At 42.1% G+C, this 19,981-nt stretch overlaps 1 protein-coding gene across 3 annotated transcripts in view; it reads right to left on the minus strand.

Moving 5' to 3' along the window:
* Nucleotides 1-7,969, minus strand: part of CLDN10 (claudin 10) — a gene marked incomplete at its 5' end in the record, with an annotated part of 119,630 nt that extends 111,661 nt beyond the window's left edge. For 2 of the 3 annotated variants that reach the window (XM_080798970.1, XM_080798969.1), the window contains one exon: nt 7,756-7,969. In XM_080798970.1, the coding sequence (XP_080655096.1) occupies nt 7,756-7,969 (214 nt within the window). The remainder of the gene's footprint in view (nt 1-7,755) is intronic. The other variant, XM_080798971.1, reaches the window with a different exon arrangement.
* Between the last annotated feature and the right edge of the window lie 12,012 nt (nt 7,970-19,981).

The raw sequence follows: 19,981 nt of genomic DNA on the forward strand, positions 1-19,981 counted from the left end.
TTTTGAAGTATTAACCAGATATCCTCCATCCCACCCTCCTCACGCTGTAGGTAAGAAAGGGGAACAAAGTGAATTTCAGTAACTTACACAAGGTCATACAAGAATTTGTGGCAAGTTCCTGGTTAACTGTAAGGTCATTCCCTGAACAGCAGGGCATAGGGAAAATACACAATATACAAAATATACAAAAAATATATAATTCTGGAATCATGACATCCTTTCCTGTCCTGTTTCCTGTCAACCGTTTCTGCCAGAAATGGCAATAATGACCTATTTTCACCAAGCAATAGAATGCTATAGAGTTAGATCTCTTTCCTAAATGCAGTTATAAAATCTGGACTAAAGAGGGCAGGAGGTGCTCTATTAGAAAAACAAAAACAAAAACAAAAACTACAGAAGACCAAGAAAAAAGTCCTATGAGAAAGTCATGCATACATTTGAGTATACGATAAGCTGATTTATTTTCAATAAAACCTGTATAAATGCTTTAAAAAAATTAGCGGCGGAGCTGGGACTCAAACACAGGTTTGGGAGCTAGTACAAAATGCTGAATATTTTCCCCCAAAATCTGTAGACGACCACACAAAGCTGTAAATACATTCCCTTGTGAGCCCTATTTACTTTGCCCACATAATGGGGACTACAGAATGCCATCTTTTGAATAAACGTAATTATGTGAAAGCACTTTGTAAAATGTGAATGTGATTCAAATCAATATATTAAACTGTCACAACAGAGTTTTTCCCAGTCTTCGAGGCTAGCAATATTTGAGTAAATCTTTATCTTTTTTTTGGCTGCCTAGCCTTGGTTTGGTGCAGCTCTTCCTCAATGAGGCGAGCAGAACGTGGATCTTTTTCTCCCCATTTCCAGCAGGTGCAACCCATGACTGTCGTAACAAACAGATCCCACATGCGTGGGGAGAACCTGACTTCGGAATGCAGCCTGGTCTCACCCTATAGGGTCTAACAAATCCTAAGCATAAACAGTGTGTGTCTGGTGAGCACAGTGTTCTTTGCAATATCATAAATACGACCTGGGGTTCAGAGGCTCCCGTCTTTTAGGCTTCAGATCCCAGGAAGCCGCTTCAGCTGTCCCGGCTGGAAGCAAACGGATGGAACAAAAGTAATGGTCACCCCCTCCCCCCCCCCCTTCTATGATAGAGATGTGAGCTCTCTCGGTGCTGAAAGACCTACTCACAGCGACGAGTGCTACCCTCTGCTGAGCGTTTCTGCCTGGCATTGAATACGGCATTTGCCTCTGCTCTCTTGGTTAATCACCATCTAGCAGGTAAGAAAATTGAAGCCCAGGGACATTAAGACCCTTAGTTAGTAAATAGTGAGTCCATTAGATCCAAAGTCCAAGCCCTAAAGAGGAAGGATTTCTCAAAATTTTAATCTGATAAGAGACACCTGGAGATGTTGTTCCAATGCAGGTTTTGATTCAGTAGGTCTGTGGCAGAGCCAAGATCCCACGTTTCTAGCAAGCTCTCAAGTGATGCAGGTGCAGCTAGTCTTGGAGAAGCAGCCTTGGAGAAGCAAGGCTCTAAATCAGTATGTGTCTTGGGGCGCCTGGGTGGCTCAGTCGGTTAAACCTCTGCCTTTGCTCAGGTCATGATCCCGGGGTCCTGGGATCGAGCCCTGTGTCGGGCTCCCGGCTCAGGGAAGGAGCCTGCTTCTCATTCTGCCTCTGCCCCCTCCCCCTCCTTGTGCGCTCGCACTTTCTCTGTCAAATAAATTAAATCTCTTAAAAAAAAAAATCAGTATGTGTCTTGAAAAATGCCTCTTGCTTCTCATCATAAAAAACATGCGCGGCTCTTCTCCATGTAAGCACCTCCCTAGGGCCTTCTCCCTTTGGCAGAGCTTGGTGACATGAGAGGAGATTCCCTCCGCATCTATTAAATGTCGCAATTTAGCTCCATGAGCAACGTCTTCCTTTTGTTTCATCCACAAACCTTTCTTGAGGACCTCTAGGACCCAGCCCCAGTGGTGGGCACCAACGACCTGAGACGGATCAGATAAGGTCCTGGCCCCAGGGAGACTATTAATGGAGACCAACTGTTTGGAATTCTCTGGGGCTTCCATGAAGGAACACCCTGCACCCTAGGGACGTAGAATTCTAGTCTAATCCTGGCTGCTTTGGCTCCAGGGCCACCTTCACCACAACATGGGCACCTTTCGGCACTACACATTCCATTGCTCTTGGCATAGAGACAATTTTATGGTGGCTCATGGTGTCCAGATTCTACTGTGAAAATACAATTCACCGATCTCACATCAGTATGCATATGAAATTATGTCATTTTTTTTGTTGGGGCCAAAACATGTCAAATGTTTCTTGGGCTTATTTGGGGGGTAAAAACTGCCAAAGATGAAACTTAAGTTTTTCTATATGATTTTAAATAACTTTATGTATACTCGGACTATGGCAAGAAAATATATTGAAAATTAAAATTAACTTTTTTTTTTTAAAGATTTTGTTTATTCATTCATTTGTCAGAGAGAGAGAGAGAGTGAGAGAGCAAGCAGAAGCAGGGGGAGCGGCAGGCAGAGGGAGAAGGAGGCTCCTTGCCAAGCCAGGAGGCCAATGTGGGACTCGATCCCAGGACCTTAACCGACTGAGCCACCCAGGCTCTCCAGCTTCAGCTTTAACTAGTGAAACTGAATCTCAGAAAGTAGTCGGAATCTTAGCAAACGGATACTTCTCCTGAGATGAAAGGGAAATGCCTTCCAAGAGTGCAGAGATCTATCAAACGTGTTCTTTGTGAAATATTTTGGAAGGATTTAAATTACTGAAGTCAATTTTCCCCCACTGGTAAGGCAATTAGTTTTCATCTATTTATTACCACTGTTTGCATTGTGTTTACTGTTACTTAATCATAGACTAAGTCACACATATCAACCAGCAAGAAATCTAGTTATGACCTCGGATGGCTCCCAGCTGTTCCCTATATGAGGATAAACACCCACGGAAAACTTCTCTAGCAAATGCCATTCCTTTATCTCCCCATTTTTAAAAAAGATTTTATTTATTTATTGACATAGAGCACAAGCAGGGGAGCAGCAGGGGGAGAAACAGGCTCTTCCCTGAGCTGGGAGCCCAAGGCGGGGCTCGATCCCAGGACCCTGGGACCACGACCTGAACCGAAGGCAGAAGCTTAACCAATTGAACTGCCCAGGTGCCCTCTTTACCCCCATTCTTATGGCACGGCTGTTAAGGGGACAGGGGTGGGAGAGAGGTAGAGGAGACAGGTAGGGAGGAGAGAAGGTCCCCGCTCCTGCAGGCAGTCAGCATTTGACTGCCGGCTTCTAGAACAGCGCTTGATTTCATTCGACTGAAATCCTGGCACCTCTACTTGGTCATCACTCACTGAGTCATTTGAGGTCATTTAAACCTATCTCCACCCAGATGCAGATAAGATTCTAAACAGGAACACAGGAAGCCAGCTAAGATAATAGATACCGGGAGAAAAAGAAGGGCTAATCTCATGAGAAATTACATTAAAGGAGCCTTTGACAGCTTTAATTCTTCCGTGAACTACCGCAAGGTGGTGAAGCCCTGCAAAGCCCTGGAATTGAACTTCAGGTTGGAAGATACTTCAAGGGGCTCTGGGAGTCCAGCTCTCAATTTATGGAGAAAGAAATTTATGAATGGGACACAGAGATTCATTGGCAAAGTCAAGGTCTTGCAGCTAGTTAATGGAAGAGTCAGAGTTTGGGGCGCCTGGGTGGCTCAGTTGGTTAAGCGTCGTCTGCCTTTGGCTCAGGTCATGATCCCAGGGTCTTGGGATCGGCCCCACGTTGGGCTCCCTGCTCAGTGGGGAGCCTGCTTCTCCCTCTGCTGCTCCCCCGCTTGTGCTCTCTCTCTGTCAAATAAATAAAATCTTAAAAAAAAAAAGAGTCAGAGTTTGAAGTTTGGTTTGCTGAATCACAATTCAGTGATCTTCTTTTTTGTTGCCTGAGTCCACGTCCTAAATCACTCCAGTCACACCACTCTGGCCTTCCTCCGTGAGTACAATTTTGCCCTCATGAGGAACCATCTGTCTCGTTCACTATTTCGTTGTTCAGCCATGTTGCAAATACCCAGAGCCCCCTGGGTGACAGGAGCACAAGGAGAACCTCATGGTCTGGGTCCCTGTCTTCGAGGTGACCCCAGTGCCACTCCTTGTAGCAATGCTTTCTGGACCCAGCCTTCCTTGTCAGAAATGACTGCTTCCCTCCCTCGGAGAGACACTTGGCTTTCAGAGTTGAAATTCCACTATTAACGGTGACACAAGAGAAGGACAAAACATGACAGAACTAGAGATGTAGCCCGTGGTGGGTCCTGTACCTCAAGACACTGACAGGCTTTTGAAATTGAGTCAAGCAGCTGGCAGGCCACAATGGGGACAGAATCACAAGTGTCCCTGGGGTGTTTTCCTCAAATTCATTCCACAGAACGATCGTCCAAGAGGCCTGTATTTTTCACTGTAACTGTAAATGCTTCTTGTCAGAGACCGTCTGGCTCACAGCCAATCTTTCAAGACTCTAGTCACCATGAACCTACACGAGTCCCTAAAACGCCACGGCTGTACTGAGACATCCGAGAGGGGTCGCAGCACGAAGGTATGACGCCGGCAGTGAGGTTACGTAACAGCAAGGCCAAAAACAAACAAACGAAAACCCTGGCAGCTCAAAGCTTTTCTGTTTTTCTTTCTTCGAGGAGACCTAATCTCACCTAAGTCTAAGAAGATTTGTCTCAGATTGACATCGCAGGCTTAAGTAGTTCCTTATTTTACAACGCGATATACCCATTTTCATTCCTCACTGGCTCTGAGTTCTGTTCGCGATTTGGAATTATTGTGACGTCAGAGACCCTGCGGGCGCGCCTTCCCAACACCCCCCTTGTTCTGTTTTCCAACAGGAGTAAAGGAAAATCAGCAGCGACGATTCCATGGGAATAAGGAAATCCCGGTGTGAGCCCCCGTTTCCTTTGGAAACGTGAATCAGTGTTCCCGGTGTTGAAAACAGATTTCTGTAGCAACTTGTTCATTTTATAAAGATTTCGATTCAGGATGAAGAACAGGGAAGAGATTATGTTAAATTAATTTTACATGTTCTCATCACAGCATTGTCAGTGGACCACATTTTCCAAATTACCTCTTGTATGCAGGGTACACAGCAGATAGAGAACACATTATCTTTAATATAGAAAAGCAGAATCAAGGTGGATAAAATTTTAAGGGGGGAACTATATAGTGACTGGAATATCTTACTCCCTGTTTTCTAAGATGCGTTTGGGGAAGCAGCTTTTGGAGTCATATGGAAATCTACCACTGTTCTTTAGCCATTTTGGAGCTAAGTTTGAACGTTAATTTTTCAAATAGCTGGGTTTCATTAAGGAATATAGAATAAGGGGTAATAAGACAAAATATTTTTTTTTTAAAGATGAACCCAGGGGTGCCTGGGTGGCTCAGTAGGTTAAATGTCTTTCTTTGGCACAGGTCATGATCCCAGGGTCCTGGGATCGAGCCCTGCGTCAGGCTCCCTGTTTGGGAGAGGAGTCCCCCTCCCTCTGCCCCTGCTCGTGTTCCCTCTCTTGCTCATTCTCTCAAATAAATAAATTCCTTTAAAAAAATAAAGGGGCGCCTGGGTGGCTCAGTGGGTTAAGCCTCTGCCTTCGGCTCAGGTCATGATCTCCGGGTCCTGGGATCAAGCCCCTGCATCAGGCTCTCTGCTCAACAGGGAGCCTGCTTCCCCCTCTCTCTCTGCCTGCCTCTCTGCCTACTTGTGATCTCTGTCAAATAAATAAATAAAATCTTAAAAAAATAAACTTAAAAATTTAAAAATTTAGAATATTAAAAAAATAAAAAAAAAGATGAACCCAGTAGGGGTGCCTAGCTGGCTCAGTCAGGAGAGCATGTGACTCCTGACCTCAGGGTTGTGGGTTCGAGCCCCACATTGGATATGAAGATTACTTAAAAAATTTTTTTTCTCCTTAAAAAAAAAAGTGAACCCAGTAAAGAACAAAGAACTACACTTACCCATGTGACATATCTTCTACGTGCTGCCCAAGATGGGAGTGGGCCACAGGGGCCATGGAGAAGGAAGAACCACAGAGATGTGCAGAACAGCACCAGTGGTCCCCACAACCCTCCTCTCCTTCTACAATTTCCCCTTGTACCTAGCGAAACCTTCCAGAGGAGAAGGAGCCGTTCTGAAATAGCCCAAAGTAAGTTTACAAGTTGGGACTTGTAAATATAGATATTTACAATATAACTATGTATATATAAATATAAATATTTACAATATAAATATAAATATTTATAAGAAATATAACCCTGATTCTTTGAATGGGTGTTTGGGAAAGTTTGTTATTTGAGTGCCTAAGTGGGCTCTCCTAGCCTGAACATGTCCGTTGTTTATCTTTAGAATTCTCCTGACTTTAACTAAATATTCTCTCTTCATCCTTTGGCACGAATTGCGCACTAATGACGTGAATACTTGACACAAAATCCCATAAAACATTATGCTTTAGTAACTTCCTAGTTAACATTGTCTTTCATTTTCTTTACTGGGGCCAAAGTACAGTTTTGCTATTTGGTTGCGAAAAGACTCTATTTCATAAAATATCAATGGGCGATTTTTAACCTAATAAACCCACAGCTTCCGGCAGATTTGCAAACACATCAAATAGACAGAAAGCAGAGGCAGATAGTGATTCTTATAACGACATAAAAGCAAACAGTTGTTTCCCTAGAGGTATCCTGAGGTATGAAAATGCCTTTAAAGGAAAAAACTCCCTCTCTAAGAATCTTATACTTGTAATAGATTTTCTAACAGGCGAAACAATGAATGCTTGCTTACCCATTTTTTAAAAAAAATAAAACCAAGTAACAAAAAAGGCAAAGTTCATGAGCTACTTTTTAAATTGTTCTTGCTCTGCTATGTTATCATTAAATATGATTAAAGAAAAATAGAAACCCCTCTGTAAACAGAATTCTTTCCTCAGCACTGTCCTTCCGGTCATAAGCTTCGATCGCCCTAAATATGTACATGAATATTCATATACGCTTCTGCTCATGTGTGTAAGTCCGTGTGCTCAGCCGGCGGAGGAAATATAGGAATACGGGATAACACAGGATTTACTGATAAGTGTGTGTGTGTGTACATGTGTATATATGTGTGTATTAGATGTACACACCTGTCTATAAAAGATTCCTCCATGAAACTGAAAAGAGCTTTTAAAACAGTCATTTCTGCGGGGCGCCTGGGGGGCTCAGTTGGTTAAGCAGCTGACTCTTGATTTCATCTCATGTCATGATCTCAGGGTGGTGAGATCGAGCCCCACATCAGGCCCCAGGCTCTGTGCTCAGGGGCTCAATGGGGAGTTGGTTTGAAATTCTCTCTCTCTCTCTCTCCTTCTGTCCCTCCTCCCCTCACACTCATACACTCTCTCTCTCTAAAATAAATAAGTAAATCTTTAAGAATGGATATATAAAACAGCCACTTGTAGCCTGTCCCTGGAGTCTATCACTCAAAGCAGTCGGTATCTGCAGAAGAGCCATGACCTGATCCCCTTTCCTGGGCCGTGCACAATGCACCATTATGTCCCTTCAGGCCACGTTCAGACTCATCAACCCTCCCAGGCCATGCCCGGCCCTTGACTGAGATGCTCAGTGTTCACAGAGTTAACAGCCGACCGGATGCAACCGCTTCGGCACAGCGAGGGGAAAAGTGACAGTTTACTTGCACCCCCAAACAAAGCCATTATATTTACCTTCTACTTTGAAGATAGTAAAGTGCGGTCGGCAATGGAAAGAACCCAACGCGTTACCTGCGCAGTTCATCCACAGACCCTGGTAAACCCAAGTGGCGGTTATCACCGAGGATGCTCGCGTGGTCACTTTCCACTCATTGGAGGCGGTGGCCGCGACGAGAGCTCCAAACCCTCCGACGCCGAACACCAGAGCTGAGATCTGCGCCCTGGACATGTCGCTCTGCCTTCTGCAGTGACAGCGTCCACACAGAACGCTTTGGTGGCCTAGGCATGCAGCGGGCGCCTGGCGCTCGGACAGGTGTCACGGCCAGTTAACGCGCATAGGGGACCTCATTTCAGGCTCGGGTGGCCCGCGGGAGGACGGAATTCAGGATGAAGTCGGCGTTACCGATGGCATTTTAAAGATAGCCTAAGATGATCTCTCTAATTTCCTACACGGAAATTTACTAAAAATTCGTAGATGGATTTTTAAACGTTTTGACTTCGCAGATTTTTTCCCCTGCCACCATAGTTAATGCTTAATTTTCTGTTAGCCCGAAGCTTAACGAACCATGCAACAACCAGATATTACAAAGTACAAATTATACAGTAACAGTGAAGGCTTATTTGACCAATTGCTTTAGTCTCACATGCTTCCGAATCTTCACACAAATGCAATCACATCGCACGGATTCTATAACCTTGTTTTTGCACACATTATGTCCGTGAGAATGTAGTTGTCGCTCATTAAATAGTGCCGCTGAAAAACAGCACTTCGTTAAACGGATACACTACAATTTATCCATTTTCCTGGAGATGAACTTGTGTCTTGCTTCTCCCCCATCCCCATCCGCCTCCCCTCAACAGTGGCTGGAAAAGGTGTGAAGGTTCTCAATGCATTTCTCTTTAATGCACCTGCACAAGAGTTTCTCCAGGGTAATCTTAAAAACAGAACTGCTAGGGAGTCAGAAATAAGAGCGAACTAGTCCTCCAACTTTACAGACAATACTAAATTGCCCTACTGAGAAATTCTAGCAGGTTACCATCCCACTACTGGTGGGCGAATCCCCATTGCCTCACTTCGTAACATGTGGTATTGGGATGTTCTTAGAATTGCTGGGCTTTTGGGGGAGGGGTTGGTCACTCTGATGAGTGTAAAGGTATCACATTAGGATGACTTTTATATTGCCGATTAATAATGAAGCTGAGTATATTGTCATGTATTTCTTGGTTCATTGTGTTTTCGTCTACAAAGACATTTGTAGCTTTTGCTCATGTAATCCTTTGAGTTGCATGTCTTTTTATAATTTTTTAAAAATTTTATTTTTTTACTTGACTGAAGGAGAGAGAGCACAAGCCACGGAAAAAGCAGGCAGAAGGAGAGGGAGAAGCAGATTCCCCGCTGAGCAAGGAGCCAGAAGTAGGGCTCGATTCCCAGACTCTGGGATCATGACCTGAGCGGAAGGCAGACGCTTAACCAGCTAAGTCACCCAGGCGCCCCTATGATTTATTTTTACTTCTATATATATCCTGGATAGTAAACTTAAAAAAAACCAAAACAACGATTTTCTTTACTAGAGCAAGAGCATGAGTAGGGGAGTGGAAGATGGCAGAGGGAGAGGGAGACTCCATGCTCAGTGGGAGTAATCCCAGAATCCTGACATCATGACCTGAGCCGAAGTCAGACACTTAACTGACTGAGCCACCCAGGCACTCCTGGATGGTAATCTTTCATTGATTACTCATGTTGCAAATATCTTCCCCAGTTTGTGTTTTGTCTTTATTTGGCTACTTGATAAAGACTCTGAATTTTAATGTAGTCGAATTTATCAAGCTTTCACTAAATGATTTTTACGTTTGAGATTTTGATTCAGAAATCCCCCTCAGAGATAACAAATTCATTACCCTCTACTCCTATTTCAAAGTTTTAGCTTTTACTTTTAAGTTCTTAAATCATCCAGAATCGATTTTTCTGTTTTACGATTTAAGGACCTATTTCATTTTTTAATATGGGAACCGAGGTTCTCTGTCCCTACTAAACTGTCTCATGTTTCCCTACAGATTTGTAGTCATATCAGATATCAATATTTGCATGGCCTGTTTATGGATTCTCTAATCTGTTCCATCTATCTCGTCTGTTCCTGCACCCATACGATAATCCCTTACTCTAATTCTATAAAAATTTCTTGAGATCTTGTTGATGTTTCTTACTTTGCTTTTCTTTTTCAAGAGTGGGCTTTTTTTTTCTTTCTTTCTTTCTTTTTTTAAACCTCTTTGCTGTTCCTTTCATATTTTAGAATAAGTTTATCAAGTTATACATGTATGGGGCGCCTGGGTGGCTCAGTGGGTTAAAGCCTCTGCCTTCAGCTCAGGCCATGATCTCAGGGTCCTGGGATCGAGCCCCGCATCGGGCTCTCTGCTTAGCGGGGACCTGCCCCCCCCGCCTGCCTCTCTGACTACTTGTGATCTCTCTCTGTCAAATAAATAAACAAAATCTTTTAAAAAATGTTATACATGTATATACTTACTGGGATGTTTGTTGGAAAAAAGTAAATAACTTTATAAAGTTGAGTCTTCCTCCCAATGAGTATCATATGTCTCTTCATTTAACCCATTTTTAGTGTCTTTCAGTAAAGTTATATACTTTAAGTCTTGTTACATTTTTTGCCAGATTTTTTTTTTAAGTTTTTATTTTTAAGTAAACTTTATACCCACCGTGGGGCTCAAACCTACAACCCTAAGATCAAGGGCCACGTGCTCCAAAAACTGAAGCCAGCCAGGTGCCCCATGCTAGATTTATTCTTAAACTTAGGACTCAATCTAACACCTATTTTACCTAACATATGATTTTTCTGATTTTCTTCTTATGTACACAGTTGACCCTTGAACAGCATGGTCACTAGGGGTGTCAACGTCTACACAGTCAAAAATCCATATAAAACTTTTGATGCCCCCAAGATGTAAATAATAGCCTACTGTTGACCAGAAGCCTTACTGATAACATGAACAGTTAACACATATTTCTTATGCTATATGTATCATATACTGTATTCTTACAATAAAGTAAGCTAGAGAAAAGAAAGTGTTATTAATAAAATTATGAGGAAGAGAAAATACATTTATAATGCTGCTCCTGTATTTATTCAAAAAAATCCACAGGGAAGTAGACCTGCTCTGTTCAAACCCTTGTTGGTCAAAGGTCAACTGTACATATTGTTTTTCTTCTTTCTTGCATTTTTTTGAGTTTTTTTCCACATTTCAATTTTCCACTCTATTAAATTGGAAGTTACACATGATTTGTACTGTTTAAGAGTTACTCTAGAAATTTTAGTGCATATATAATAAATAAAATCAATCATTGTCTTTACTCTCCTCCTGAATAATATAAGGACCCTAAGATGTTTTAACATTAATAACTCCTCTGCTGGCCTATGTTATTACTTTATTTCTATGTTGTTTAATTTTTAGTTCCATAAATTAGAGTTTTCTCTCCACAGACGTTAGCCCCACACTTAGTACTGTATATGTAATTTTTCTTTCTTTTTTTTTTTTTTTTGCTTGCTATTCCATTTTGCTTCTTGAAACTTCCTTGTGAGTTTACTATTTTTCTCCTTCCTAAGGTCTATGCTTGGGAGGTTTTCTTAGTGGGGAGCTGTTGGTAGTTACCTTAGTTTTGTTTGTCAGATAATATATGTCTTCTGTGCTGGAGTTGGTAGATAATTTTTCTGAGTATATGGTTATAAGTTGACATTTTTTTTGACTCAGAACTTTGAAGATAGAATGCCATTTTCATCTGGCTTCCATTTTTGCTGTAGAGAAATGAAGAATTGGGTTTGTTATTTCTTTGTAGATTAATTCCTATTTTCCCTTTGGCTGATTTTCAGATTATCTTTGGTTTTGGCAGCTTCAGTTTGACTTTCTAAGTATGAATTTTTTGGTAATCTGTGGCATTTACTGAACTTCTTAAATCTAATGACTCTTAGCTTTCCTCGGTTCTGGAAAACTCTTGGTTCCTTCCTTCTGCAGATGTTACTTCTGCCACTACTATTTCTTTATCTCCTTCTGTAACTTTGGTAAGTTTTTTTTGTTTGTTTGTCCTATTTCCTAACGTCTCTTTAATATTTTTGATGACTTTATCTCTCCATGCTGCATGTAATCTGCTGTTAATCCATTCAGAGGTTCTAATTTCTAATACTATCCTTTTAAAAAAGTCTGGAGTTTCTATGTTATCCTTTTTGTATCTTCCTGTTTCCTTTTTGTAATCTCTTGTTCTTTAGTCATAATTCAAATGCCAGATACTTAAGTTATATTCTGTATCTCGTTATTCTCATATCTATAGTTTTTGGAAGTTGGTCTTTTTTTTTTTTTTTTTTTTTTTTTCTACTAACCCTCTCACTCATGGTGGTTTGTTAAAAACACATGCTTTGTGATTTATGATTGTAAGCTTATGTTCCTGGCAACTTTTTCATGGACATGTTTTGAGGCCTGAGTTGGCTATTTTTTCCCCCTGATAGAATTTATATTTGCTTCTTCCTGTTGTTTAGGTAAGCTATCAACCCAGGACTACTTTTTTTTTTTTTTTTAATTTTATTTATTTATTTGAGAGGAGAGAGAGAGAGAGAGAGAATGAACAGGGGTGTGAGGGGCAGAGGGAGAGAGAGAAGCAGGCTCTCTACTGAGCAGGGAGTCTGACTTGGGAGCTCCATCCCAGGACTCCAGGATCATGACCTGAGCTGCAGGCAGACAACCAACGGAGCCACTGAGGCACCCCAACCCAGGACTACTTTATTTTTTACTATTTTTAAAAGATTTTATTTATTTATTTGACAGAGAGAGGGAGAGGGAGGGCACAAACAGGGGGAACAGCAGGGAGAGGGAGAGGAAGAAGCAGGTTGGATCCCAGGACCCTGAGATCATGACCTGAGCCAAAGGCAGATGCTTAATCAACTGAGCCACCCAGGTGCCCCAGGACTACTTTAAATTATCATCTTTTACTAGCCATTCAGTAGGTGTGATTTCTAGTCCCACACCCAAGTGAATGTTGGCTGACTTCTCAGGTAACTTCTGTTTGTCCCTATTCTCAGATCCATGGTTGAGACCCTTACCATGACCTTACCATGACCCAGGAGGGCAGTGATGGAGATGATGATGGGGATGGTGAAGCAATGCTTTTTAATTTTGTCCCCTGTAGTTGTTACTTTGGGGTGGGAACAAGTTTATGCAGCGTTCTCTGATCCCGACTACAGTGCTGCGTAGTGCTAGGATCCCCAGTTATGGCCAACCGGGAATTAAAATCTCAGTAACCAAGGAACTTCAGGGTAGCTGACTGGCCTTTCTGTATTTGTGTTTTCTCCCCATTTTATGGCCTCTAAGAATTACATTTGCTTTCTTACCAGCTCAGGTATGCATTTAAAAATATTTTTCAAATATTGTTTCTAACAGCTATAGGTGTTTTGTTTCCAGAAGGTTATATAGGATATCTAGTCCACCCTACATCAGAAATAAAAGTCAACACTTTTGTTAAAAAATGTCTCTAAAAATCAAATAATCTGGGGCATCTCGCTGGCTCAGTCAGGAGAGCATGCGACTCTTGATCTCAGGGTTGTTTGAGCCCCATGTTGGGCATAAAGATTACTTTAAAAAAAAATCAAATAACCTATCAGGAAATAACAATATGTGAATCCATACCAAATGAGGGGAATCCTAGAATTTCAAATTTGTGCAAATTTTGCTGTGCTACCTAATCTCAATTCATATTTATCTTCTTCTGGAAATTAGTTGCATGGTTTTAGTGGAAAGAGCTCTCTCTTGAAAAAAATAAGATCATCTGATAAACTTCTTTTTGAGTACATCATATTTTTCTTCATCACACTGTGAGTTAAATTCCCGGAAAAGATATGCCTAATTCTACATCTAAGATGAAAATCTAATAAATAAAAATGAAAAACCACCCAACCCTCCCCCCAACACCTATTTTCTTATATCATTAAAATAAGATTTCAGCTAGAGGAGCTCCTGGGTGGATCAGTCTGTTCTGGTTGTGATCCCAGGGTCCTAGGATTGAATCATGCCTTGGGTTTCTTGCTCAGCGGGGAGTCTGCTTCTCCCTCTCCCTCTGCTCCTCCCCCCCCCCCCCCCCGCCACTTGTGCTCTCTCTTTCTCAAATAAAAAAATATATACATGGAAAAAAAAAAGCAAAACATTTCAACTATATTTCTTAAAACTTAGGAACACTAATATTCACCTCTTTTGCCAATATCTTGATTCCAGGACTAATCAGGGCACTGCAAAACAGTCTTCCAAACACTTAATAAACAGCAATGAAAATTAAATAATTCTGTCTATAAATAGCTATTAGTCTCTTACTTTGCCAGAATTTTGCACACTGATTTCTTTTCAGATGTAAATATATATCAAAGTCTCCTGTTTACATTAAGGAGGGCACGTGATGTAACAGCACTGGGTTTTTTCTAAGACTGATGAATCACTGACCTCTACCTCTGAAACTAATAATACACTATATGCTCATTAATTGAATTTAAATTTACAAATGGTTCAACATAAAAAAAAAAAAAGAAGCTCCTTTTTGGCATAAAGATTCACAGGATTAAAATCTGAGAAACAAAAAAGAGATATACCCCCTGAATAAGTCTCCAAGTGTTTTGAGTATAGGACCACTTTTTTAGCTTACCTTTCGCTGGGGAGAAAGGAAGAAATTGTTTTTCTGGAAAACTTCAACCAAATTTTGTTCACTATCCCATTGTCAAAATTACTAAGACACACCGTATTTTAAATGTTTTTGACCATTTTTTTCTTAAGCTTCCTGGAATTCAAAGGGTAATTGCAGGTGAAGTGGGGAAAGAGTCCATTGTAATTAATCTTAGAAAAAGAAAAGGGGAGGAATTAAGTCTGCACAGACAGAAACAGTAGGAACAGCTAGTTTAAATCACAAAACACCAGGAGGGTTGTCAGTTAGAGTGTTTTGGACCCAGCTGTGATTGAAAGGTCGGGAGGGAGTGTAATCTGTGAGCTCTTCCTGGCTGACAAATTTTATATCACAAACACCTCCTTCCTAAATTGGTTTGAGGAAGATGACATCATCCATGTAAAGCACAGAGAAAGTACTAAATATACCTCATCTATTGTTATTTTGATTATTCCTAGAAAAATGAGGATATCGAGATTAGAGTGACCAACGAAGCCTTTTGGTTTGCCCAAACGGTCTACGTTTTAGCACCGAATGCCATGGGTCGCGAGAAGCCCCTTGGCCCCGGAGAACCAAAATGTTCCAATTTTTCAGCTTTTATTGGGGTGGGGGAGGGCGGAGGAAACGGAACGAGTTACTATTTTTCACAGCCAGACAATAACCTCCGGTCCCAGGCCCAGCAAATTTCCTGTTTCTACCTTACTTCCCCTCACACTGCCACCTGCCTGCAAAAAGAAGTTAATTCTTGCTGGAGGAGACTGGTCGGCCCCTGGAGCGCGAGCGGGGGCTGGCGGAGGCGGGACCTGGACCTGGACCTGTGTGTTCCCTGCACCATGCGGCAGTGACCAGCAGAGGGCAGGCGCCGGGGTGTAGGGTGTGGGGTGGGGGTGGGGGTGGGGGTGGTGTGTGTGTGTGTGCGTGTGTGTGTGTGTGTGTGTGTGTGTTCTTGTCTAGCTTTCATTTCTGACTGTAGGTGCAGAACGTTGGGCTGGTCCTACACCTTCACGGGTGTAGGTAACATCCTCTTTACCCTATAGGAAGCTGCTCTCCTGCTGATTTTTTTTTTTTTTAAATCCCCATTCCTCTTGTCTATGGCACGGGAGTTTCTATGCGTCCCTACATCCCCACCCATGCTTAGCATTATGCAATGTCCCCGTTTTTGCCAGATGAGGGGTGTAAAGTGATGCCCCTGTTTCAATTTGCATTCATTTGGAAACCTGAGTTTGAGCATCTCTTGCACGCTTTTAACTTTTTGTTTCCTTTTAGTTTTTCCTCTTCTGACTTGGCCCATTTTTCCTTTAAGATTCCTTTTGATTTTGCAGGCATTCCTTGTGTACTCTGGAGAGACACCCCTTACCGGTTTTAGACATTTCCCCTCTCTTCTCCCAACCTGACATCCACACCTTTTCTCATGATCGTTGTGACTTTCATCCCATATTAAGTTCTCCTGTCTGCACGTGGGCCCATTTCTCTACTCTAATTTACTGCTCCGTGTGTGTATCCTTCTGCGGGCACTACCCTGTTTTTATCACTTCTGCTTCTAGATGTATCCTAACATCTGGTAGGAAAGTCTCCTCTCTGTGGTTTTTTTTTTAAATAGCAAATCATTTGTATTGTTTTATCAGAAAGACTTTGTATATACAAATAATTTTTAAAAGACAATAAAGACATGATGGTTTTTGACAGAAATTTTATTAAAGCCAGACGTTGTATTTTGGGGGTCGGGGGTGAGTTTTTTGGAAAAAAATTTTTTTAAAAGCTAACCTTCAATAAAGCATCTTAGAGCACATCAGTTCTATTAAAGAATGGTAAATTGTATATTATAAAAAGTCTTTGATATGAAACACACAGGCTCTTACCTTAAAAATTTTCAATCTTCAGGTGGAACCTACTGCTTCTCTTTGGTTTCTGAAGATATAAAATTGCTTTATTTTTTTTTAATAGGGATTTTTATTTATTTGACAGACGGAAATCACAAGTAGGCAGAGAGGCAGGCAGAGAGAGAGGGGGAAGCAGGCTCCCCGCAGAGCAGAGAGCCCGATGTGGGGCTCGATCCCAGGACTCTGGGATCATGACCTGAGCCGAAGGCAGAGGCTTTAACCCACTGAGCCACCCAGGCGCCCCATAAAATTGCTTTAAATTATAGCAGATCAGACATCACGTATGCCTGTGTGAGGCCGAGACAGAAGGGCTGCCTGAGTGAAAGTAGGCTTAAGAGTCACGAGAACTAGGGTCACCTACCTGGGTGGCTCGGCTTGTTAAGCGTCTGACTTCAGCTCGGGTCATGATGTCAGGGCTCCTACTTAGCAGGGAGTCTGCTTCTCCCTCTGCCCCTCCCCCACTCTTGTATGCACTCTCTCAAATAAATGACTAAAATCTTAAAAAAAAAAAAAAAAAGTGATGGGGCACCTGGGTGGCTCAGTCAGTTAAGTGTCTGCCTTCGGCTCAGGTCATGATCCCAGGGTCGTGGGATCGAGCCCCGCATCAGGCTCCCCGCTCAGTGGGAAGCCTTCTTCTCCCTCTCCCCCTGCTTGTGTTCCCTCTCTCGCTGTCTCTTTCTCTGTGTCAAATAAATAAATAAAATCTTCAAAAAAAAAAAAGTCATGGGGCGCCTGGGTGGCTCCGTGGGTTGAACCTCTGCCTTCGGCTCGGGTCCTGATCCTGGGGTCCTGGGATCAAGCCCCACATCGGGCTCTTTGCTGAGCGGGGAGCCTGCTTCCCCCTCTCTCTCTGTCTGGCTCTCTGCCTACTTGTGATCTCTGTCTGTCAAATAAATAAATAATAAATAAATAATAATAATAGATAATAAATAAATAAATAAATAATCTTTAAAAATTTTTCAAAAAAAAAGTCATGAAAACTAAACACGATGTGAACCCTTTACTAGATCAAGAATTGGATTTTTTTTTTTTTAAAGCCGCACATGACCTTATAGGGGTAATCCAGAAAATCTGAAGCTAGTCTATATTGACACCATTAACATAGCGATGGTGGGTTCCCAGGGTGTGACAGTGTCCGCCGTGTGGTCACCTAGAAAAATGTCCTTGTTCTTAGGTGGATGGAAGTATTTAGGAATGAAATGAGCATCTGCAGCTTAATTTCCCACGGTTCCAAAAATAAGTATATAAAGCTAAGGAGGCAAGATGTTGTTGATGGAATGGCTAAAATTAACCAGTCAGGGAATGACGGGTGTTGGCAAGGATGCGGAGAAAGGGGACCCTCCTTGCACTGTTGGTGGGAATGCAAGCTGGTGCAGCCCCTCTGGAAGACAGTAGAGAGGTTCCTCAAAAAGTTGAAAATAGAACTGCTCTACGACCCAGTACCTGCATTACTGAGTGTTTACCCCAAGGATACACACGTGATGACCCCAAGGGACACCTGCACCCCAATATTTAGAGCAGCAATGCCCACAATAGCCTAACTGTGGAAAGAGCCCGGATGTCCATCGATAGATGAATGGATAAAGAAGATGTGGTATATATAACGGACTATTACACATCAAAAGAATGAAATCTTGCCATTCCAACGACGCGGATGGAACTACAGCGTATTTTGCTGAGCAAAATAAATCAATCAGAGAAAGATAATTATCGTATGATCTCACTGAAATGTGGAATTTAAGAAACAAAACATAGGATCATACGGGAAGAGAAGGAAACAAGGTGAAGTCAAGGGGGAAAACCATAGAAGACTCTCACGCGTAGGAAAAAAACTGAGGGCTGCCGCAGAGGAGGGGGGTGCGTGGATGGGATAACTGGGTGATGGGCATTAAGGAGGGCACGTGATGTCAAGAGCACTGGGTCTTATCTAAGGAATAAGGAATTGCTAACCTCTACCTCTGAACCAATAATACATTATATGTTAATTAAATGAATTTAATTTTTTTTAAATGGGGGCAAAGAAGATGTTGCTATTTGATGAGCAGGGATGAAGGTGTCTGGGTGCTCTTTCTGTTATACTTTCAACTTCTCTGGCCTGAAAATTTTCAAAGTGAAATATTGGGGGAGAAGAAATAGGAAATCATAGAAACATTAGCAATGCCTACTGAGAATTGTGTGTCAAGACATCCACGTCCTCGGAACAAAGCGGTCGGTCAGTCAGACTCTCCCCAGCCACCAGGTCTGCATAGGAAAGAAACCCAAGTCCCGTGCCCCAGAGCCTGCCTCAGTGGCCCAAACATCCCCACCCTCCCTTTTTAAGATTGATTTTGGGGGATGTCTGGGTGGCTCAGATGGTTAAGTGTGTCCTCTTGGCTCAGGTCATGATCCCAGGATCCTGGGATCCAGCCGCGTGTAGAGCCTCTCACTTGGACCCCCCTTCCCACCCTATCGAGTCCCTCAGTCTCTCTCTCCCTCTGCCTCTCTCCCACCCTACCTGCTCTCTCTCTCTCTCCCAAATAAATAAAAATAAATATAATCTAAAAAGAGAAAAAACATCTTACAAGAAAGGGACCTAAATCTCCATGATTCCCAGTATTTTGTTGTGCTTTCTTTTCTCATTTTTAAGAATATTCACTGTCACACCTAATTTCTTCAAGAAAGCTCTCAGAACCATATAACCTTTGATTCAGGTGGACCTTTATTTCCCTACACACATTTCAGAGTAAGTTTATCAATCCTTCACGACATCATAGTGCAATAAAATTTCAGTGTTCTTAGGCATCGGTAAGATAAAGGGGGCTATGCAAACGGAAAGAAAGCGGATCTCTAGACAGAGACTTTCATTTTTAGGTCTTGAATTACCTGGAAAAATTTTTTCTCTACTTGGACTTCGGTAAAAATCAATCCCTTAAGCCCTTTGCTCAAGATACCACTGCCAGCAGATATACTTAAGAAAATCAGGTTGAGAAAGGGTGAGATGTTGACCCTGGGCAGATAAGGGGAGATAAGGAGATGTTTTGCATGTTCCCTACAAATCCCTTAGCGAAACTCGTGGTCGATAATAACTGTATTTCTTGTTCTGTGTCACTGAAAATTATCTAAAATCAGGAGGTAGATGTCCCATATCTATCTCTCTGATATCATAGTAATGTAATCACAAGCCACGATTATGGTTTTATTGCAGGAAATCGTAAAATGTATTGTCCGGCCAACTGTGTTTTCACTTTGCCACCCTCACTTAAAGTGGCTTTCCAGCGGATATAATGGACCCATTCTAGGTGGGGAATTGGATGGACGTCGGCTAAAGCAATCAGCACTAGGGTCAATTAACAAAGCAACCTGATCTAGAATTGTAGTGGCTTATTTTAAAAAGTGTTATTGAATTATTTGTCACTTTATTTGGTAAGTCTGATGCATCCACAGAAAGACCAGATTTATAGCCCTGAACCGGATTCTCCAAACAGCCAGTAGCTTTGCCCAGTGCTTCCCACTTTCAAGTTGGCAGGTTGCCACCATGAGTAGTGACTCAAACTGCTTGATCTGGTCTTTACCCAGGATGCAAAGATCAGGCCTTTCTACCTGTAAATAAACAAAGAAAATTAGGAGTTTTTCCGAGTACGCTGGTTGGCCATAAAGTCAGGGAAGATCCTCCAAGGTCCAG

This window comes from Martes martes, assembly GCF_963455335.1.
Source record: "Martes martes genome assembly, chromosome: 3".
Lineage (NCBI taxonomy): Eukaryota > Metazoa > Chordata > Mammalia > Carnivora > Mustelidae > Martes > Martes martes.